The sequence below is a fragment of the Podarcis bocagei genome (assembly GCF_964188305.1).
Source record: "Podarcis bocagei genome assembly, chromosome: 1".
NCBI classification, from domain to species: Eukaryota; Metazoa; Chordata; class Lepidosauria; order Squamata; family Lacertidae; genus Podarcis; species Podarcis bocagei.
The window spans coordinates 81,165,414-81,182,476 of record NC_138125.1 but is presented as its reverse complement, the minus strand read 5'-3'; the positions used below and the strand labels follow the sequence as shown (position 1 = coordinate 81,182,476).

At 40.6% G+C, this 17,063-nt stretch overlaps 1 protein-coding gene across 4 annotated transcripts in view; it reads left to right on the top strand.

The window, feature by feature from the left end:
* The window catches only part of LOC308588867 (solute carrier family 9 member C1-like), a 61,986-nt gene that overhangs the window by 28,889 nt on the left and 16,034 nt on the right, over window positions 1–17,063 (top strand). For all 4 annotated transcript variants that reach the window (XM_081197528.1, XM_081197525.1, XM_081197527.1 and 1 more), the window contains 9 exons: window positions 498–595; window positions 2,319–2,438; window positions 3,711–3,906; window positions 5,225–5,413; window positions 5,956–6,105; window positions 6,979–7,030; window positions 7,990–8,138; window positions 8,799–8,924; window positions 10,690–10,788. In XM_081197528.1, coding sequence (XP_081053654.1) covers window positions 498–595; window positions 2,319–2,438; window positions 3,711–3,906; window positions 5,225–5,413; window positions 5,956–6,105; window positions 6,979–7,030; window positions 7,990–8,138; window positions 8,799–8,924; window positions 10,690–10,788 — 1,179 coding nt within the window. The remainder of the gene's footprint in view (window positions 1–497; window positions 596–2,318; window positions 2,439–3,710; window positions 3,907–5,224; window positions 5,414–5,955; window positions 6,106–6,978; window positions 7,031–7,989; window positions 8,139–8,798; window positions 8,925–10,689; window positions 10,789–17,063) is intronic.

Sequence of the window (17,063 nt, the reverse complement as noted above, 5' to 3'; positions counted from 1 at the left end):
GATATACATTTCCTACAAAAAAGACACAAAACTTTGGATTCCTGAGTATGCTAAAGCTATCCAATATTAGAAGCGCTGGGGAAGGCAGCTGTCTTTAAAAAAACAAAAAGCAAACCACAGGTTTAGTTACAGGTAGGTAGCCGTGTTGGTCTGCCATAGTTGAAACAAAATAAAAATAAAAAAAATCCTTCCAGTAGCACCTTAGAGACCAACTAAGTTTGTTATTGGTATGAGCTTTCGTGTGCATGCACGCTTCTTAGTTTTTTTTTTGTTGTTTTTTTTTTGTTTAAACCACAGGTTGCATGTGGGGAAAATGTGAAGCACTACATAAACAACTTCCATGTAACCTCAGTGTTTTTAATAGAGCTAATTAACAGTTTAATTAGCATGCAGAGGCAGATAGATAGCTATGTTGTTCAGTAGGTAGATAATGCATGTTGCTGAAGAAAACAACAGTTATTTCATTCAGTATATGCATTATTTTTTTCAAAATATAGGCCAGTTATCAGAAGCAATACAACAGTGGAATGCTGAACCAAGATGCTGCCCAAACATTAATAGGTGCAGCAGAAAGCTATGTTGATATTGAAGGAAAGTAAGTGCTGTATTTTAAAGAAAGAAAAAGATAAGTGCTGTATGATTTTTAATGTTATTGTTACAGACATCCCACCAACCACCTGAATGAAGATCACACACTACTGATGGTTCATGGAACACAGTTTGGGAACCACTGGCCTTAGAACACAAGTTCATAACCTAATAATGCAATCTTAAGTACATAGGGAAACGTTTAGTGAGAATTGCCTGAGAGTCCAGTGGAAGTGCTTATCTGGTGTTTGGACTCAATAAAGAACTGGATGATGACTTGTAAACTGAAGCTCAACCCTGACAAGATGGAGGTCCAGTTGGCATTTCTATTAGAGCAACTGAGACAGAGTCCTGTGGTAATTGCCACACGTTGAACCAATGACAGGGCTGTGGCTATGACTGCCCACTTTGCAGCACTTAGCCCACTTAGCACTCTGGCTTGCTGAGCCTGCACAGATTGATTGTTCTCTTTGGCTGTAACTGCATGTTTTGAGCCCTGGGTTGCAGGAGCCTTTGCCTTTGAGAATGCCTTCTGAGTACTGTCTGCAGCCTTTGGGGGTGGGCAATTTCATGTCAGGCAAGACATATTTGTACAAGCATTAAAAAAATATGCTCCAAACACCTGAAAAAAATGGAGGAGAGTAGTGGCACTAAAACACTGGGGAACTTGTGAGTGGAGAGTTGCCTTAGTTGAGTTGCTTTAAAAGAATGAAAACATATTCATTAACTAAAGCAGTCTTAGCCACTTGCCAAAATACCTTCAGCTGGCATGCAAAAAAAATGGGTCATCCAGCAATTCATTAATGGCATTTATGTGATCAACTAAGAGCAATGGAACCCTAATTCCTTTAGTCTCTGGTGAATCTCCTTGATACCTGATCAGCCCCACCCCCGGAATCTTCAACTGGGGGAAGCCAGCTCTCCCTTGTATCACATCCCTAAAATTCCCGTACACAGAGGGGAATTTGATCATCAGCTCACTAGAATTTGTCAACAGATTAGAAAGGTAGGACAAGAGCTGAGAATTGGGACCGTCTCACCAGGATGGTTTCTTGGGAGCCTGGGGCATTCCTTGTGAGGGAGATTCCTTGGTCCTAACTAGGGATGACAGAGAGATTTGATTGAGTTATAATTTCTGACCTGAACTTTCTGAAACACCACCATCCTTCAAAATTGACACTTCTTCAAATATGCAGTATACTTTGGTCAAGTAATGTGTGCAAAAATACATAATGCTGTGGTTAAGTTTGCATAAAAATGCATATCTGGAGGGAGGAAATAACATAAAAAGGCAATGTCTTACAGCATATTGCTTTGCAAAAGAGTGTATATTGGGCAGAATTGATTGATTTCCCTTTTTGGTGTGAAATTGGATTAGGTCCCTCTTTCAGGGATCCCATAGGCAACTTGCTGAACCTTGTGAAAACGGGATGCTGAACTGACCTTACCTTCGTATGGTCATTATTTTCCTTCTCCACTGATTTTGTATCTTTCTGTTATTTAAAAGTGAAGTTTTGTAAGCAACCTTGATCATTTTTCCTGAAGAGCAGGCTTCGAAGGAAACATTCAGGATTGCATTGTTAATTTTTTATTTTTTTTATGAAGCAGCTGTCTTGATATCTGTATTCTCAAATTCACTCTATGATAATGTAAATTGAGATATCTTTAGGATCTTACTATTTTCTTACTATTAGCTTCTCTTCTCAATTACCTTGTCTTAAATATTTTAGGTTTATGAATATTCATGAAGTAAAGACCTATTGGGAAAGCAAAGGAGTGCTGGTAAAGTTGAAGAAATTGCTATCTGATTGGGTTTACAGCGTGAAAGAGGAAACATTTAAGGCACCAAAGTTAGTGTTTATTAATGTTTGCTAAAATATGGTTGATAGAAAAGGTAGTGTGCTTACACAATAAAATTATACAGACATACACACTCATTTGCTAAGATTAGTAATTAAAATATTGAGCATAGATGTTGAGGTTTGCTGGGGTTTGGCCACAAGGAATCAAGTTTCCAGTTCTGTGGAGAGCTGTTGGTCTAGAGGTGAGAAGTTCAGTTCCAGGCAGTTAATCAAGTCCCAAAATGACAAGCAGAGTTCTGAAGGACCAAAAGCAAGTAATAGCAAGTTCCAAAATCAGCAACTAAGATCAGAGAGCTAAGGCTTGCAAATAATCAGTGCGAAAGTCAGCTGTGTGGGGAAGGGAGGAGTTGGCTTCTCCAGACATGATCCTGCCCAGAGAGGCACATTATTCAAAGTGAAGAGCAAGCTCTGAAGCTTGGATTTTATAAGGCAAGGGAGTGCTAAAGTCTGATGGTGGTGCTTATATTGTAACTCTGATAGATACCTTTGGATGCACAGTTCAGGTTGCAGGAATGCAGCCGTAGTGGCACAGGAGGTTAAGTTCAGGAGGTGGGGGCGGCGTGCCTGAGTGCTGGGAGCCCTGAGTCTAGATTTCTCTTGACAGTGGTTCATATCCCTGTGTGTGCAGGTGGAGATCAGTATAGAGCTCAATTGAGTCTTCTTTCCAGCCAGTGTTCTGGCCCAGTTCTGAGCATAGGAGCTGTCAGCATTCTCCACTGACTCCCTACTCTTTAGTCAGGTAAAGGGGGCTGAGGCTGAGGAGACATTGATGACAGTGATGGGTAGAATATTGGATGCAGAATTCTACTTTTGGCTTTGCCAGCATCACGTTTCAGTGAGGTCAGTGTTGGCAAGAAAGAAAAGAATACAAGTGTGTTGTTGTACTGTTCTTCCTCTGATACCTCTGGATACCCATTTGTTTGAGAAGTGAGTGAGTGTCTCAAACAGCCCTTACAATTATGTATAGTTCTGTTGGGAAATCCCCCATTTCCAATGGGGAGGGGTGCCCAGTTTTAGGAAAGGAAGAGGAGCAGGACTCTTTTGCACACTTTTTCGTTCTTCTCATTTAGCTTCACAAGACTCCTTAGCACCCCTAGTTGTTGCTAGATTCCTGCCTGTCTATGGGTCTTATCATACATTTTTAAATAGTCTAATTACCCATGTATGGTATGAACAAGTAAATATAATGTAGTGGTCAGAATTTTCTAAATGATTTGGTAACTAATCAAAGCTCAAAATTTTATTCTCCTCCCTCCCCAGAAACAAGTTTTTAAGAATGTGCCACCATATGGTATTCATGGATGAATTTGAATATATAAGTACCATGATGACATTTTTGAACTGTGTCCCTATCGTTCTTCACTTTATACCAAAGTATTCTTCAACATTTATTCTAGAACTAAAAGTGTGCAACTACTATTATCTGGCTTTGTATATATTGGAAGCATTATTTAAGGTACTGGATATTCAAAGTATTGCAATATTTGTATTAACTGTATTTTTAATTATTGACTTTGTTGTTGTTGTTTAGTCGTTTAGTCGTGTCCAACTCTTCGTGACCCCATGGACCAGAGCACACCAGGCACTTCTGTCTTCCACTGCCTCCCACAGTTTGGTCAGACTCATGCTTGTAGCTTCGACAACACTATCCAACCATCTCGTCCTCTGTTGTCCCCTTCTCCTTGTGCCCTCCATCTTTCCCAACTTCCCTTTCCAGGGAGTCTTCTCTTCTCATGAGGTGGCCAAAGTATTGGAGCCTCAGCTTCACGATCTGTCCTTTCAGTGGACATATAATCATTATTGACTTACATTTTTACAATATGGAATTTGAATTTACTTGACCAACAGTGTGAAATTGAAACTCTTGTTTCTTGGAAATATTACACCCTGCTCATTCTTTTTCTTCAGTTAATGTTCTGATTCTTGCTGTGGCTTAAAAGAAACAACTATAGCTGTGTTGACTGAGAGTTGATCCCGCTCCTCTCTTGATCACCTCCTGCAAGATCACGGAGATGTCTGTGTATGAGGAGACCTCCATATTGACAGTCCCTTTTCCCATACACTCGAGTTGTGTGCAAAGCTGCCTGTGAACATTATTGCAGTCGGTGGAGCTCACGCCCTCCCCATTAATTCTATTTGGTTAGGTTTATAGAATTGTGTTGTGTCTATGCTTTATGTTTGAAAACTTAGGAATAACTTTCCTCTGCTGTTGCCTCTACAGCAATTTAGAGAAGTACATAAAGGTTAATCGTAGACCTATTCTCCATGACCCCTTTTAAGGTGGTCTAAGGTTGTGGCCATCTCAAAATCTTGTGGCAGTGAATACCGTACATTAATGTGGAGAGCACATCAGTGCTAGGTGAGACCAGAAGTCTGCCATCCTGTTTCCCACAGTGGCCAACCTTGTGAACTTGTGCAGGGCCTGAAGATACCAGGCTCTCCCATTGTTGCTTCCCACCAGTAACTGGTACTGGTACTGGTTTCCATTCACCTGGTTTGGAGAGATTTTTTTGAAGCCCTTGTAAGTTCTCTGGGGGTTTCATTATGCTGAATAATTTGGCGTATTGCAAATTTGTCCACATCATGACTTATTCCATGTCTTTTTTGAACCAATTAAAAACACCAGTCCCCAATACAGAACGTTTTGAGGGTCCTCTTCTTACTACTAGTAATTGTTTTTATTATGTAAGGTGCTTTGGGAGCCCTGTGAATTGAGGAGTAAAATGCTTAATACACACAATGTTTGATGTCAATTAAATATTTGTTTTAAACAGGCTTTTGCAATGGGGAGGACCTACATCTTTTACCACTGGAACCAGTTTGATCTTATAATCATAGTAGTGGGAGTTGTAGATGTCATGATTATTAACCTCTTTAAAACACTCAGTACAACATATCATATGATTAATACTATCAGGATATTTCGGTTTATTCGTGTTTTAAGAATTCTGCGGCTCTTTAAGGTAAAAAAAATTGATAATTTTTTCAGTAATGTGTTATGCTTTGTTAGAGAAAACTATATTTTCTTCTGTGGTTCAGGAATTGGGTATTTTTTGGGGGGGAAGAACCTTCTGTTGACGGACAGGACTTGTAGAAAAAATTACATCGTTGAGATGGGCTTTTCCTCAATTCCTATGAATGACTTCACTCAATTCCTAAGCTGCCTTGAGTCCATGTCAGGAAAAAAGGCAGGGTATAAATAAATATAATAATAATAATAATAATAATAATAATAATAATAATTATTATTATTATTATTATTATTATTATTATTATTATTATTATTATTCCCAGTACAATCCTGCTTTGCTAGAATGCATCAGGCACTTGTCATGAGTTGTAGCTGAGCGTTTGTGACATTGTTTAAAAGCAGCTTATTGAATTTGTGGAAGATACGGTCCTATGGTCCTGGCTGGGTAATGTTGAAGGAGCTGTAATGGTCTGGTATGACCATTAACTGTGCAATACATAATATATGTATATTTTAATACATTATGTATTTCAGCTTGTGATACCTAGAACGATTTATTTATTGGAGAAGCAAATAAACAGACAGCTCACTTTCCGGTATGATATCGCTAAAGGATATGTTCAAGGTGAAGAAGATACAAATTGTTTAATTGGACAGATTGCTGGCCATGAGAGAGTTTATCAAGTGAGTACGTAACTTCACATTTTAAGCAGAAAATTACATCACTTGTGATACCATTCCTTAAAGCAGAGATGAACCTGTGGAACCAGATAGACTACAGCTTCCATCATACCTACCCATTGGCCATACTGACTGGGGTGGTGGAGTACAACAATATCTGAAGAGCCACAGGTTCCCATTTCCTGCTTTAAAGAGTCAATAATATATTTTGAGAAGAACTCTTCACAAGGGGATTACATACTATTTTGTATTTGTAAAAAGCTCAGAGCACACAGAAGTAGTTCAGACTAGTAGAATCTAAAAATAAATAAATGAATGTAACAAGATCAAGATAAGAGAACTGAACCTTAATGAAACAGCTTAGTTTCCGTCAAGCAACCACATTAATTTTAAGTACCATAGGATGATGCCCTCTGAAGTAGTAGAGAGGACAGCCCCAAATAATGTGGAGCTGCTCAAAACTAAAGAAATGAATATTTTCCATTTAAATGCCCTTTTCCAAAGTTAAAGAAAAAATGGCTCCCTCCAATGGAACTCAGTTCAGATATAACACTTAGTTGTTAGGAAATGGGAATCATGGCACAGATTTCTCCCCTCCCCATATCTCACTGAAATGAACCAGCATTGCCTGGTAAGTATTGTAAACCATGGTTTGTATTCTAGCTGGAATCTGCTTTATAGTTGTCTTTATTTTAAGTGCTTTAAGCATTTAGGTTGTGGGCAAGAATAAAATCATACTTTAAAAATAAGTACAGAAATACATATGTACTATTAAAAATTGGTATAATTATTCATTAGTGGCTATAGATATGTAATTACCTTTCAAGGAAACTCGAGTTCTGCTTAACATAAGGTGTATTTTCTCCCTTTTTACAGGAAATACATAGAATATTGGAAATGAACAAACAAGAGGCTATGAAAGAGTTAGGTAGGAATTTAATGAGGTATACAGTGGTGCCTCGGGTTACAGACGCTTCAGGTTACAGACTCTGCTAACCCAGAAATAGTACCTCGGGTTAAGAGCTTTGCTTCAGGATGAAAACAGAAATCGTGCTCTGGCGGCGCAGCGGCAACAGGAGGCCCCATTAGCTAAAGTGGTGCTTCAGGTTAAGAACAGTTTCAGGTTAAGGACAGACCTCCAGAACGAATTACCGTATTTTTCGTCCCATAGGACGCTCCGTCCCATAGGACGCACCTAGTTTTTTGGGGGGGAAATAAAGGGAAAAAAATTTCCCTTTATTTCCCCCCCAAAAGCAGGTCGGGGAAACCGAACCAGGTCGAGGAACAGCGGGATGGCGGCGCTGCGCCTCCCTGCTGTCCCCCGAGCTTGTGGGGCTGGCCGATGTCTGCCCGGCGCGAGGGGCGCTCTGCTTCAGGGCGCCCCGCCCGCCGGGCGGCAGGCTGCTATCCGCAGTGTGGGGAGCTGTGCGGGGAACTCCCTCTCGCTCTCCAAGCTTCAGCGAAAGCCTGCATTCGCCCCATAGGACGCACCCAGATTTCCCCTTCATTTTTGGAGGCGAAAAAGTGTGTCCTATAGGGCGAAAAATATGGTAAGTTCTTAGCCCGAGGTACCACTGTACAAACAAATTGTTCTGGATAGTTCTTGAGAAATAAGTTATACTTATTTATACTTATTTAATTCCAATTTCCAAAACTTTTATAAAATTCTGAGGAAAATTTAAAGTCCTAAGATACTGTATTTATTATTAAGACTGCTCCTGCTCCTCTTGAATTCAGGAAACAGGTTTTTTTTTTAAATGGGGTTACTTACAGCATAAGTAAACAGCAAAGGGGATCGATCATACAGTATTTTCAGGCAAGAAATGTTTGATCCCAACTCAACTGAAAGAAAATTGTTTAGGTAACTAATATTTTAATTTGTTTTAGGGTTAATGCAGCGTGATTATCCAGAGATTGTCACAGGTGTGAAAACCAAACAAGCAGTCCAAACAGTGCTAAACACAGCCTCTGAAACTCTAAAGTTTATGATATCGGGAGGAATTGTTGACAAAACTGAAGGTGCTGAACTACATAAGGTAATTTTAAAAATCCACACCTATGTATATATCTGTGCCTAACTATTACCTGTATCACCGTATCTTTCATTAGTAGATTAATGTCCTACTTTTTGACTAGAGTCTCCAAAGCAGCTAGGAAAACCCTCCTGGAGCACTGCTAAAACAGCCCCACTGGAGCAGGAGCTGCAACAAAAGTTCCTTTCCACAGTGCAGTTGCTGTAAGTTGACTCCGTTGCAGTTGGCACAGGACTGACTGTGTATGCATGTGTATACAACTTACACGTATATTATGAGAAAGCAGAAAGTAGCAGTGAAAAACAAGTCAGGCAGGATATACTTCTACATTACAAAATTCACAGTTGAGATCAAAATGGAGTCAGGGCTCAGGACTAGCATCCTCTCCCATCAGCTACATGACAAAGAAAAAAGACTGAGCTCTGAGCATAGAGGAGGTAGTAAGGATTATTTCCCCATTGTTACTTTTCTTGCTAGGGCAAGCAAAGGATGTGACCTCACAGAATGCCCTCTCTAGGAATTTACAGGGGGGAACTCCGTGTATCTTAACCCTTTGCTTACTTCGCAACACATGACGTTTTATTTTCGCTGCAATCATTTCCCATAGTATCTCTACCTACTGGACTAGTTTCTGTAGATTGTAAGATTACTTTTCTTCTTTAGATGATTCTAATTAAAAAACAACAGCTTGCAACACTTCCATCTACAATTGCACCTCCTACTGCACAAGAACTTCTGCGTAATGTAATTTGGCTACAGAATGACAAAAAACAGGTAGAATACATTCAGGTAAGCATTGCCGTAAAACATATTTCTATGCTTAAAAATAGTCTATGTCTTATTTATACAAGGCCCCAAGAATGTGCCAAGGAGTGTGGTGGAGTCTCCTACTTTGGAGGTCTTTAAGCAGAGGCTTGACAACCATATGTCAGGAGTGCTCTGATGGTGTTTCCTGCTTGGCAGGGGGTTGGACTCGATGGCCCTTGTGGTCTCTTCCAACTCTATGATTCTATGATTCTATGATTCTAATGTAGATCCTTCATTCCATGGGAGATTTCAGATCCTGCTCCACTCATCAGGAGCTACCTGGCCGATTGGCCAGCCAGCCTTTCATCCATGCATTGAATTTGTCATCTGAACATGATCTGTGATCTCAGAATCTAAGGCTCGTCAGCCCACTCTTTTTACTCTTATTCCACAATTAGTACTCCTTGATTTTGATGTGTAATATTTTTCATTTGTCCGGTGCAGTCAGATTGTACACAGAGAGAGCTTATACATTCAGATTCAAAGGAATGTAATGCATCATTATGTGTGTCAACCAACATTTATTTCCAAAACCCATCCCTATTCATTGCTTTCTACAACCTCACCTCCCATCTTCTGAAAACAGTTGCTGCTTTAACAAAAAATAATAATCAGTTTTTCTTCATTCTCACTTCCTGTGATACCTTGGCCTTACAAAGATAGAATATCTCCATGTGAGATGACCACTTTTCTATTTTTCCCATTGGAATCTCCTACCCTGACCATTGTGCTTGGAGCTCCTGTCCCCACCCATCTTTCATGAATGTGTGATTTTCTTATTTACTCCCTGTGTTTGACTATGTGTTTGGAACCCTGCCCTGGGATAAGGGGAGCTGTTTTTGAGGGGTGATTTTTGAATGGGTTACATGACACCCTTCTCCAATGTCTCATCTTATCAAAATGATAACCTTCTGGTGATGTTTTATTTGTTTTAAAATGCTTAGAATTTTTTATGCATATTTGTGTATACTGTCTAATTTGTCCCTGAGTTTTTCACTTATATAAATATGTCAGCATTTCTGTTTAACCTTTAATCAATGTGAACATTTTGTAGGCTTTGTATTTCAATTATCTATTTGTTATTTGACATTTTAATGAATAATGATGAATAGGATTTCAAGATGTCTAACTTTCTGAACCCAAATGTTGGTTAATTTTTCACTGCCTCAAACCAGATACTGTTGTCTCTCTCAAGTGTTATGTTTCCATTTCTCAAAACATCTTTGTTGTAGATTTGCAAACTTTTGATCAGTTTCCTATAGATTGGAAAACACAATGAATGACTACTATTAATGACATTTACAAGTTACGCATTTCGAGACACACCATAAAACTACCATGCACATTTAAACTGTCTCTTTTACATATCTCACCTTTATGTTACATAGTCAAAATACTTTTAAACCTTTTATACTAAGATATAATAGATATCAAATCAGTATTCCATTTGTTTATTTAAAACTTTTTAAATAAATTGAATGCATATTTGCTGATTCTTCAGATATTATTTGCCCATTATCTTTCTGCCATATATCTATAAAGTATCTTACACTGCAGTCTACTTATTATAAAATGTTGCTGTAAATAGTACTCCATTGCTGTCCTCCCAAAGTAAGTTTTCAGAAATATCTTAAGAAATCTTAAAATATTTATATCCCCTCATCTTGTTGGCATACTTAATAATGTACTGTGTGTCTTATGCTCTGTAATACTTTCTATACCATGTTCATTTATTTGCTATTTTCAGAGAAAAGCAAAAATTCTTTTTTATGATTATGGAGATATGATATGTGAGGAAGGTGAATTACCACAAGGAATCCATTTAATTGTATCAGGAATGATAAAGGTAAATGATAGTTATAGACAAAATACCTGAGCAAGATAAATAACTGGCAACAAAATAGGGACATCACAATGGTGGAGAAAATTATACTAAATATAATTTATAACTTTTTACTGCAAGTCTTTAGCTCACTTTTCTTGATTTTAACTTTTTATAGAGATATATATGGTCACGACCGTTATTTTTTTATCTGCTTTTGCAGCTGTAACATAAATAGCACCTTTTTGTCACTTTCACCACCAACCTATAAACCTGTAAATGGATTATGTGGGGAAATCAATTGTCCACATCCAGTTTTGCCTCATGAGGGAAATACCACACAGGTTGAAATATTCAAGTTGCTGTGTTCATATGAGTAAGATTTTCCTTTCACCTATTGCCCAAATATAAAGCTTTATATCCTTGCTGTCACCAACAGGGAAAGGGAGGAATTGCCAGGTAAATGCTCCTGTACATTTATTTGAGGCTGTGAATCTCCTCAGACATTATTTCTCTTGTTGGCTACGTGTAAAAAGTCCCAATTCTTAGGAGTCCTTTTGGACTCTCACAGCCACAAATCAGAAAAGGGTTTCTCCCTTTCTTTTCTCAGACGCATAAGAACATAAGAAGAGCCTGCTGGATCAGGTTGACAGCATATCTAGTCCAGCATCCTGTTCTCACAGTGGTCAAACAATTGCCTGTGGGAAGCCAGCAAGCAGGATTTGAGCACAAACTCCCCTCCTGCAGTTTCCAGCAACTGGTGTACAGAAACATTGCTGCCTCCAGCTGTGAAGGCAGAGCATAGCCACCATGGCTCACCGTGACTAGGAGCCATCAGTAGCCCTGTCCTCCATGAATTTGTCTCATTCTTTTTTAAAGCCATCCAGTTGGGTGGTTATCTTTGCCGCCTAAGGGAGTGAGTTCCATAGTTTAGCTATGTACTGCATGAAGAAGTACTTCCTTTTATGTGTCCCGAGTTTTCCAACATTCAGCTTCATTGTATATCCACAAGTTCTCATGTTAGGAAAGGGAGAAAAACTTTCCTCTATTCACTTTATCCATGGTCCTAGTCCTAGATTCAGGTAGGTAGCCGTGTTGGTCTGACGCAGTAGAAATATATACATAAAAAATTAAAAAATTGTCCAGTAGCACCTTAGAGACCAACTAAGTTTGTTCTTGGTATGAGCTTTCGTGTGCATGCACACGCACACGTAAACTCATACCATGAACAAACTTAGTCTCTAAGGTGCTACTGGACAATTTAAAAAATATATATATTTCCACTTTATCCATGCCATGCATAATTTTATAAACCTCTATCATGTCACCTCTTACTCTCCATTTCTCTAAACTAGACAGTCACGAATGTTGCATCCTTTCTTGGCATGGCAATTTGTAGTCGCTTGCATGAAAGGCCTCTTCTTCTTTCCTCACCTTTCCCTTTTCCAACTCCTATACTGGCAACGACAAATTTTATTTTAATTTAAGTGCAGCTGCTGTGCAAAAATGTTTCTCTGCAAATGAGCTGTTTATAAAATAAAAATACCACAAACTGGTGGGAAAAGGCAGGCTCCATCATTTCCTTTGGAGTGATGGAAATAAAATGAAAGTAGTGGATGTGGCAACAGAAGGCACTAAGCAAAATGTCACCACCACAGATCTAAAAAAAGCCCATCCATACAATGTGGTTCAATGCATCCACAGTTGAATAATGTGCAATTTTATTTTGGATTTTATCCCCGTACCAGATTATCTGCAGATTGGGAAAATCCAAATTTAGCAGGGGGGAAATGTGGGCTGATACTTGGATGAGAAGTTTGGCTTGTGGCCATTGCAAAAAAATAAAAAATAAAATAAAAACACAAACAGCTTCAAATCTAAACTCCGATATAGATGAACGCATTAACTGGCTACAGTGATCCATGCTCTTATCACCTACCTGAATTATTTAAAATTCATTTACGTTTTGGTTTCTTTGAGGAAACCATTTCCCCCCATACATTATGTGCCTTCTCATGCACTTCATTGAACATCAGATCCTGCTCTGGGTCCCTCTGCTAATTGAAGTTTGGCGGCTGGACACAATGAACAAGGTCTTTTCGGTTGTTCTGATTCTTTGCAATGAGCTCTGAGCAGCCATAGGATTGCATCCTTATTTCTAGTTGTATGAATTTAGACAGAGATGAGCCCAATACCATTTTTGCCTGATCATCCCTCTTTCTCCAGTTTTTGCCCCAATTCTCATGGTATGTCTTACATTGCTCCCTGTCCCAGCCCTTACAAGCTTCACAGATTCCTCTGGCCTCTTCTGAGCTTGAACAGATACTTCATGTTGTAATTCAACCTTTTACCTAGTGGCCTTCTCAGCTGTCCCTTCCTGTTGCTCCTGTTAAAAATAATAATCAGTCATATAGGAATAGAAATAGCTTTGAATAGGATTTTTTAAAAACTGTTTAAATCCCCAGAATACTGAAGCTGCATTAAAATCTGTGTTTCCATTCCCAAACCTCATGTATTTTTGGAAACAACCAGTGATGTCTGCCTGCTTGTACAATGGCACTTCCAGTTTCTCCGCTTCCCCTCCCCACTCCTGGTCATCCCAGAAATCTGTACCAGAGTGTCCCACAGTTCTCTGAAGCAGATTTTGGGAGCACACAGAAGCGAGTGGGTCCCTTGCATGAGTGACTGTCCACTTGCACCATGTTGGATCTCAGTAAATATAATTTTTCAAAAATATCAAAAACTATTTTGGCATGTAAACAGCAGACGAGTCAATACGGAGCTTAACATCCTGTTATATTTCAAAGTATCTTTTATTGTGGCTAAACAATGATCAGAATTGTTACCTCGTCTTTATATGCTAATTTAACTATACCACAGTGACCGACATATGTTTATTGCATGAAAAAGTGGAACACGTGCGCGCACACAACTTATATTAAGTCTTCACAGGCTTTTCTTTTTTGCTTTCCTCTCCTCCTAATTGTCATAATGTCTTGGCTTAAGTAATGATACCAATTTCGTCTCCCCCTCATATACAGCTTTCAGATAAAAAGGACAAAATACCTTAGTTCACCTCAGCAGGAAAAAAATAGTAAAATAACAGTAAATTACTTTTAGACTTTCATCACCTAATTTTTTGCTTTGCCTGGAGAAGTCTTTTTCCTCCTCAGCTTTTCTGAATTTATAATAATAAAGAAGGTTATGATTAATTTGCGGATAAAGTAACCCTTCTACAAATGTACCCTACTCAATAAATGAACAAGCTGCTTACATTAATTAAAGTAATGTCATCCTGTGCCCAAATTGCTTGTGCTAATAAGGCAAATTGGCAACAGCAAGCATTAAGCGTGATTAGTCATATGTATCTAATGTCATCACCAGTGCCTATAATTGTCTGCATAGAGAGAATTTCACATCTGTTTTAAATCATTTGTATGGTTTCTGAAAATGATGTTCATTCCTGTATTACATGAAATACATTCTTCAGATCTTGTGTTGCATCATAAAATTGGTTCATAATTTAAAACACAAATTACTGGATACTGAAATGGATAGTACTTTTATTTAGACCTATAGCCTCCTAAATGCTCAGGAATTCCAAGTACTGTATTTTTCGTCCCATAGGACGCTCCGTCCCATAGGACGCACCTAGTTTTTTGGGGGGGAAATAAAGGAAATTCCCCCCTTTATTTCCCCCCCAAAACCAGGTCGGGGAAACCGAAACAGGTTGAGGAACAGCGGGATGGCGGCGCTGCGGCTCCCTGCTGTCCCCCAAGCTTGTGGGGCTGGCCGATGTCTGCCCGGCGCGCGGAGCGCTCTGCGCCTCGCGCACCGGGTGGCAGGCTGCTATCCGCACCGTAGGGAGCCCTGCGTAGGGAGCCCTCCAAAAATGAAGGGGAAATGTGTGTGCGTCCTATGGGGCGAATGCAGGCTTTCGCTGAAGCCTGGAGAGCGAGAGGGATCAGTGCGCACCGACCCCTCTTGCTCTCCAGGCTTCAGGAAGCTCTGCGCAACCCTCGGGAGACCGGCTCCGAGGGTTGCGCAGAGCTGCCTGCAGTCCCAGGATCAGCGCAGCTCTGCACGGCCACCGGGAGCAGGGCGTGAAGTCACGCCCCGCTCCGGATGGCCGCGCAGAGCTGCCTGCAGTCCCCGGCTCAGCGCAGCTCTGCGTGGCCACCGGGAGCTGGGTGTGAAGTCCCGCCCCGCTCCGGATGGCCGCGCAGAGCTGCCTGCAGTCCCGGGATCAGCGCAGCTCCGTGGCCACCGGGAGCCGGGGCCGAAGCCCCGCCCCGCTCCCGATGGCCGCGCAGAGCTGCCTGCAGTCCTGGGATCAGCGCAGCTCTGCACGGCCACCGGGAGCCGGGGGCGAAGCCCCGCCCCGCTCCGGATGGCGGCGCAGAGCTGCCTGCAGTCCCGGGATCAGCGCAGCTCTGCGCGGCCACCGGGAGCGGGGCGCTGAGTCCCGCCCCGCTCCGGATGGCGGCGCAGAGTTGCCTCCAGTCCCGGGATCAGCGCACTTCTCCCCATCGCCAGCCCCACAAACTCGGGGGACAGCGGGGAGGCAGAGCGTGCCTTCCCACTGTTCCCCGACCTGGTTCTTCCAGCCCCGCACCTGGGGGGGAAATAAACTTTTTTTTCTTTATTTCCCCCCCCCAAAAAACTAGGTGCGTCCTATGGGCCAGAGCGTCCTATGGGGCGCAAAATACAGTAATTAGCTCAGCAAATCCTTTCCATCTTTCACTATGTTCTATCATTAAATTATCTTAATTTATTTTAACCTTATATTGCCATAAAAGCCCTAAAGCTTAAAACTTATTTGTACATAACTCCTTATAGAATTTCTACTAAAGCCAAATAGTTTCATTCCAACATTTTTTCTAGCATTCATTAATTTTACAATATTTCTCTAAATGAATTTTTAAACTTTCTTCCAATCTTCATCCACCATCTCTTCTTCCTGGTCTCGGGTACTGTCAGTCCTTTCTATCCATTCCATTTAGTCCATCAACCTGGTGATCTTCTATCCGAGGCTCTTAACTCTTTTCCATGTCCCTTCTGCAGGTCTTCATATTTATACCTGCACCTTACTTTGTCTTCTGTTGATCTTGTTCTTAGTTTCCTTCCTTTATCACTGAGTAGATGATCTCGGGGAGACTCCAACCTAACAATGTCTTTATCCCTTCTTGACAGGTCGGCCCATTCTCCATAGTCAGCACTAAAATCCAAAAGATATTTCAAGGCATGTTTCAAAGTCCCTCCAAAGTTAAAGGCCTCCACAACTCCAGACTCCCCCTGGCGCAAAAACAGATCCCAGAAGCCAGAACAGCCCTGCATAGGGGGATCTATCCAATTTCCCATCTCCAATCCAAACGAGACTCCCATCTCTCCAAATCTGACTTTCTCCAGGTTCGGTCATCAAAAACAACAGCTTATGTTCCTGCAAAGCCTCGGCTCTCTCCACATGTATTTCTTGAGGTTTAACAGCAACCTCCTCCTTTGTCTTCTGCACAACTTGCCCTGTCAAAGCAGATTCCTGGGTCGGTTCCTGAGTGGTTTCTATATAGGTATTCACTGTTTGTCCAAAATTATTGACTGCAACAGTCATCAAATCCATCTTCTCATGTAGCTGTTCCAATAAAGCGTTTGTCTTGCAAAGAGCAATCACTAAGGCTTCTTCTGGGCACATTCTTGTTCAAGGTCAATGTCTGGTTCTCACGATCTTTAATCTCTACAGCTGGAGAATTCCCCAGATCGACTCCAACAACAGTTTTCAAAGCTCCCTCTAGGGGAAACAATTTCTGTTTGTATCCGTCCTTTTCAAAGCAGATCCAGCAACAAAATTACTTTCGTTTTTCAAATATTTTGTTCCTTTTAAATGCAAAAGGAATATGTTTCTCTTTTTTAACTATCAGCAAACGTTTTATTCACAGTCAATGGACTTTCCCAAAACGTCTGTCTTCCTAGCAACCCGTTCCCAGGTTTAAGGCGGTGGAAATTTATCTTTCTTTACTCTCTCTCCTGCAGGCTTGAACAATCTAAGATTTCCCCCCTCTTCTCCTGCTTCCAAGGGGGGTTTAGTAGTTTCAGCCGATGGAGATTTAGTTTTTTACAAAAGTCTTTCCAGACTTTAGCTTGCAATGTCTTTGCTTCAATCTATTTACAAAAGCAGAAGGCGGACTTCCTGTTTAGAGCCTTCCTGCTTCGGTGCCACATTAAGATATTTCATAGTCCAATTTTTCGTTCTACTCACGGGTAGTTGTTTAAAGTCCAATTGTCCACAGGAAAAAGTCAGCGCT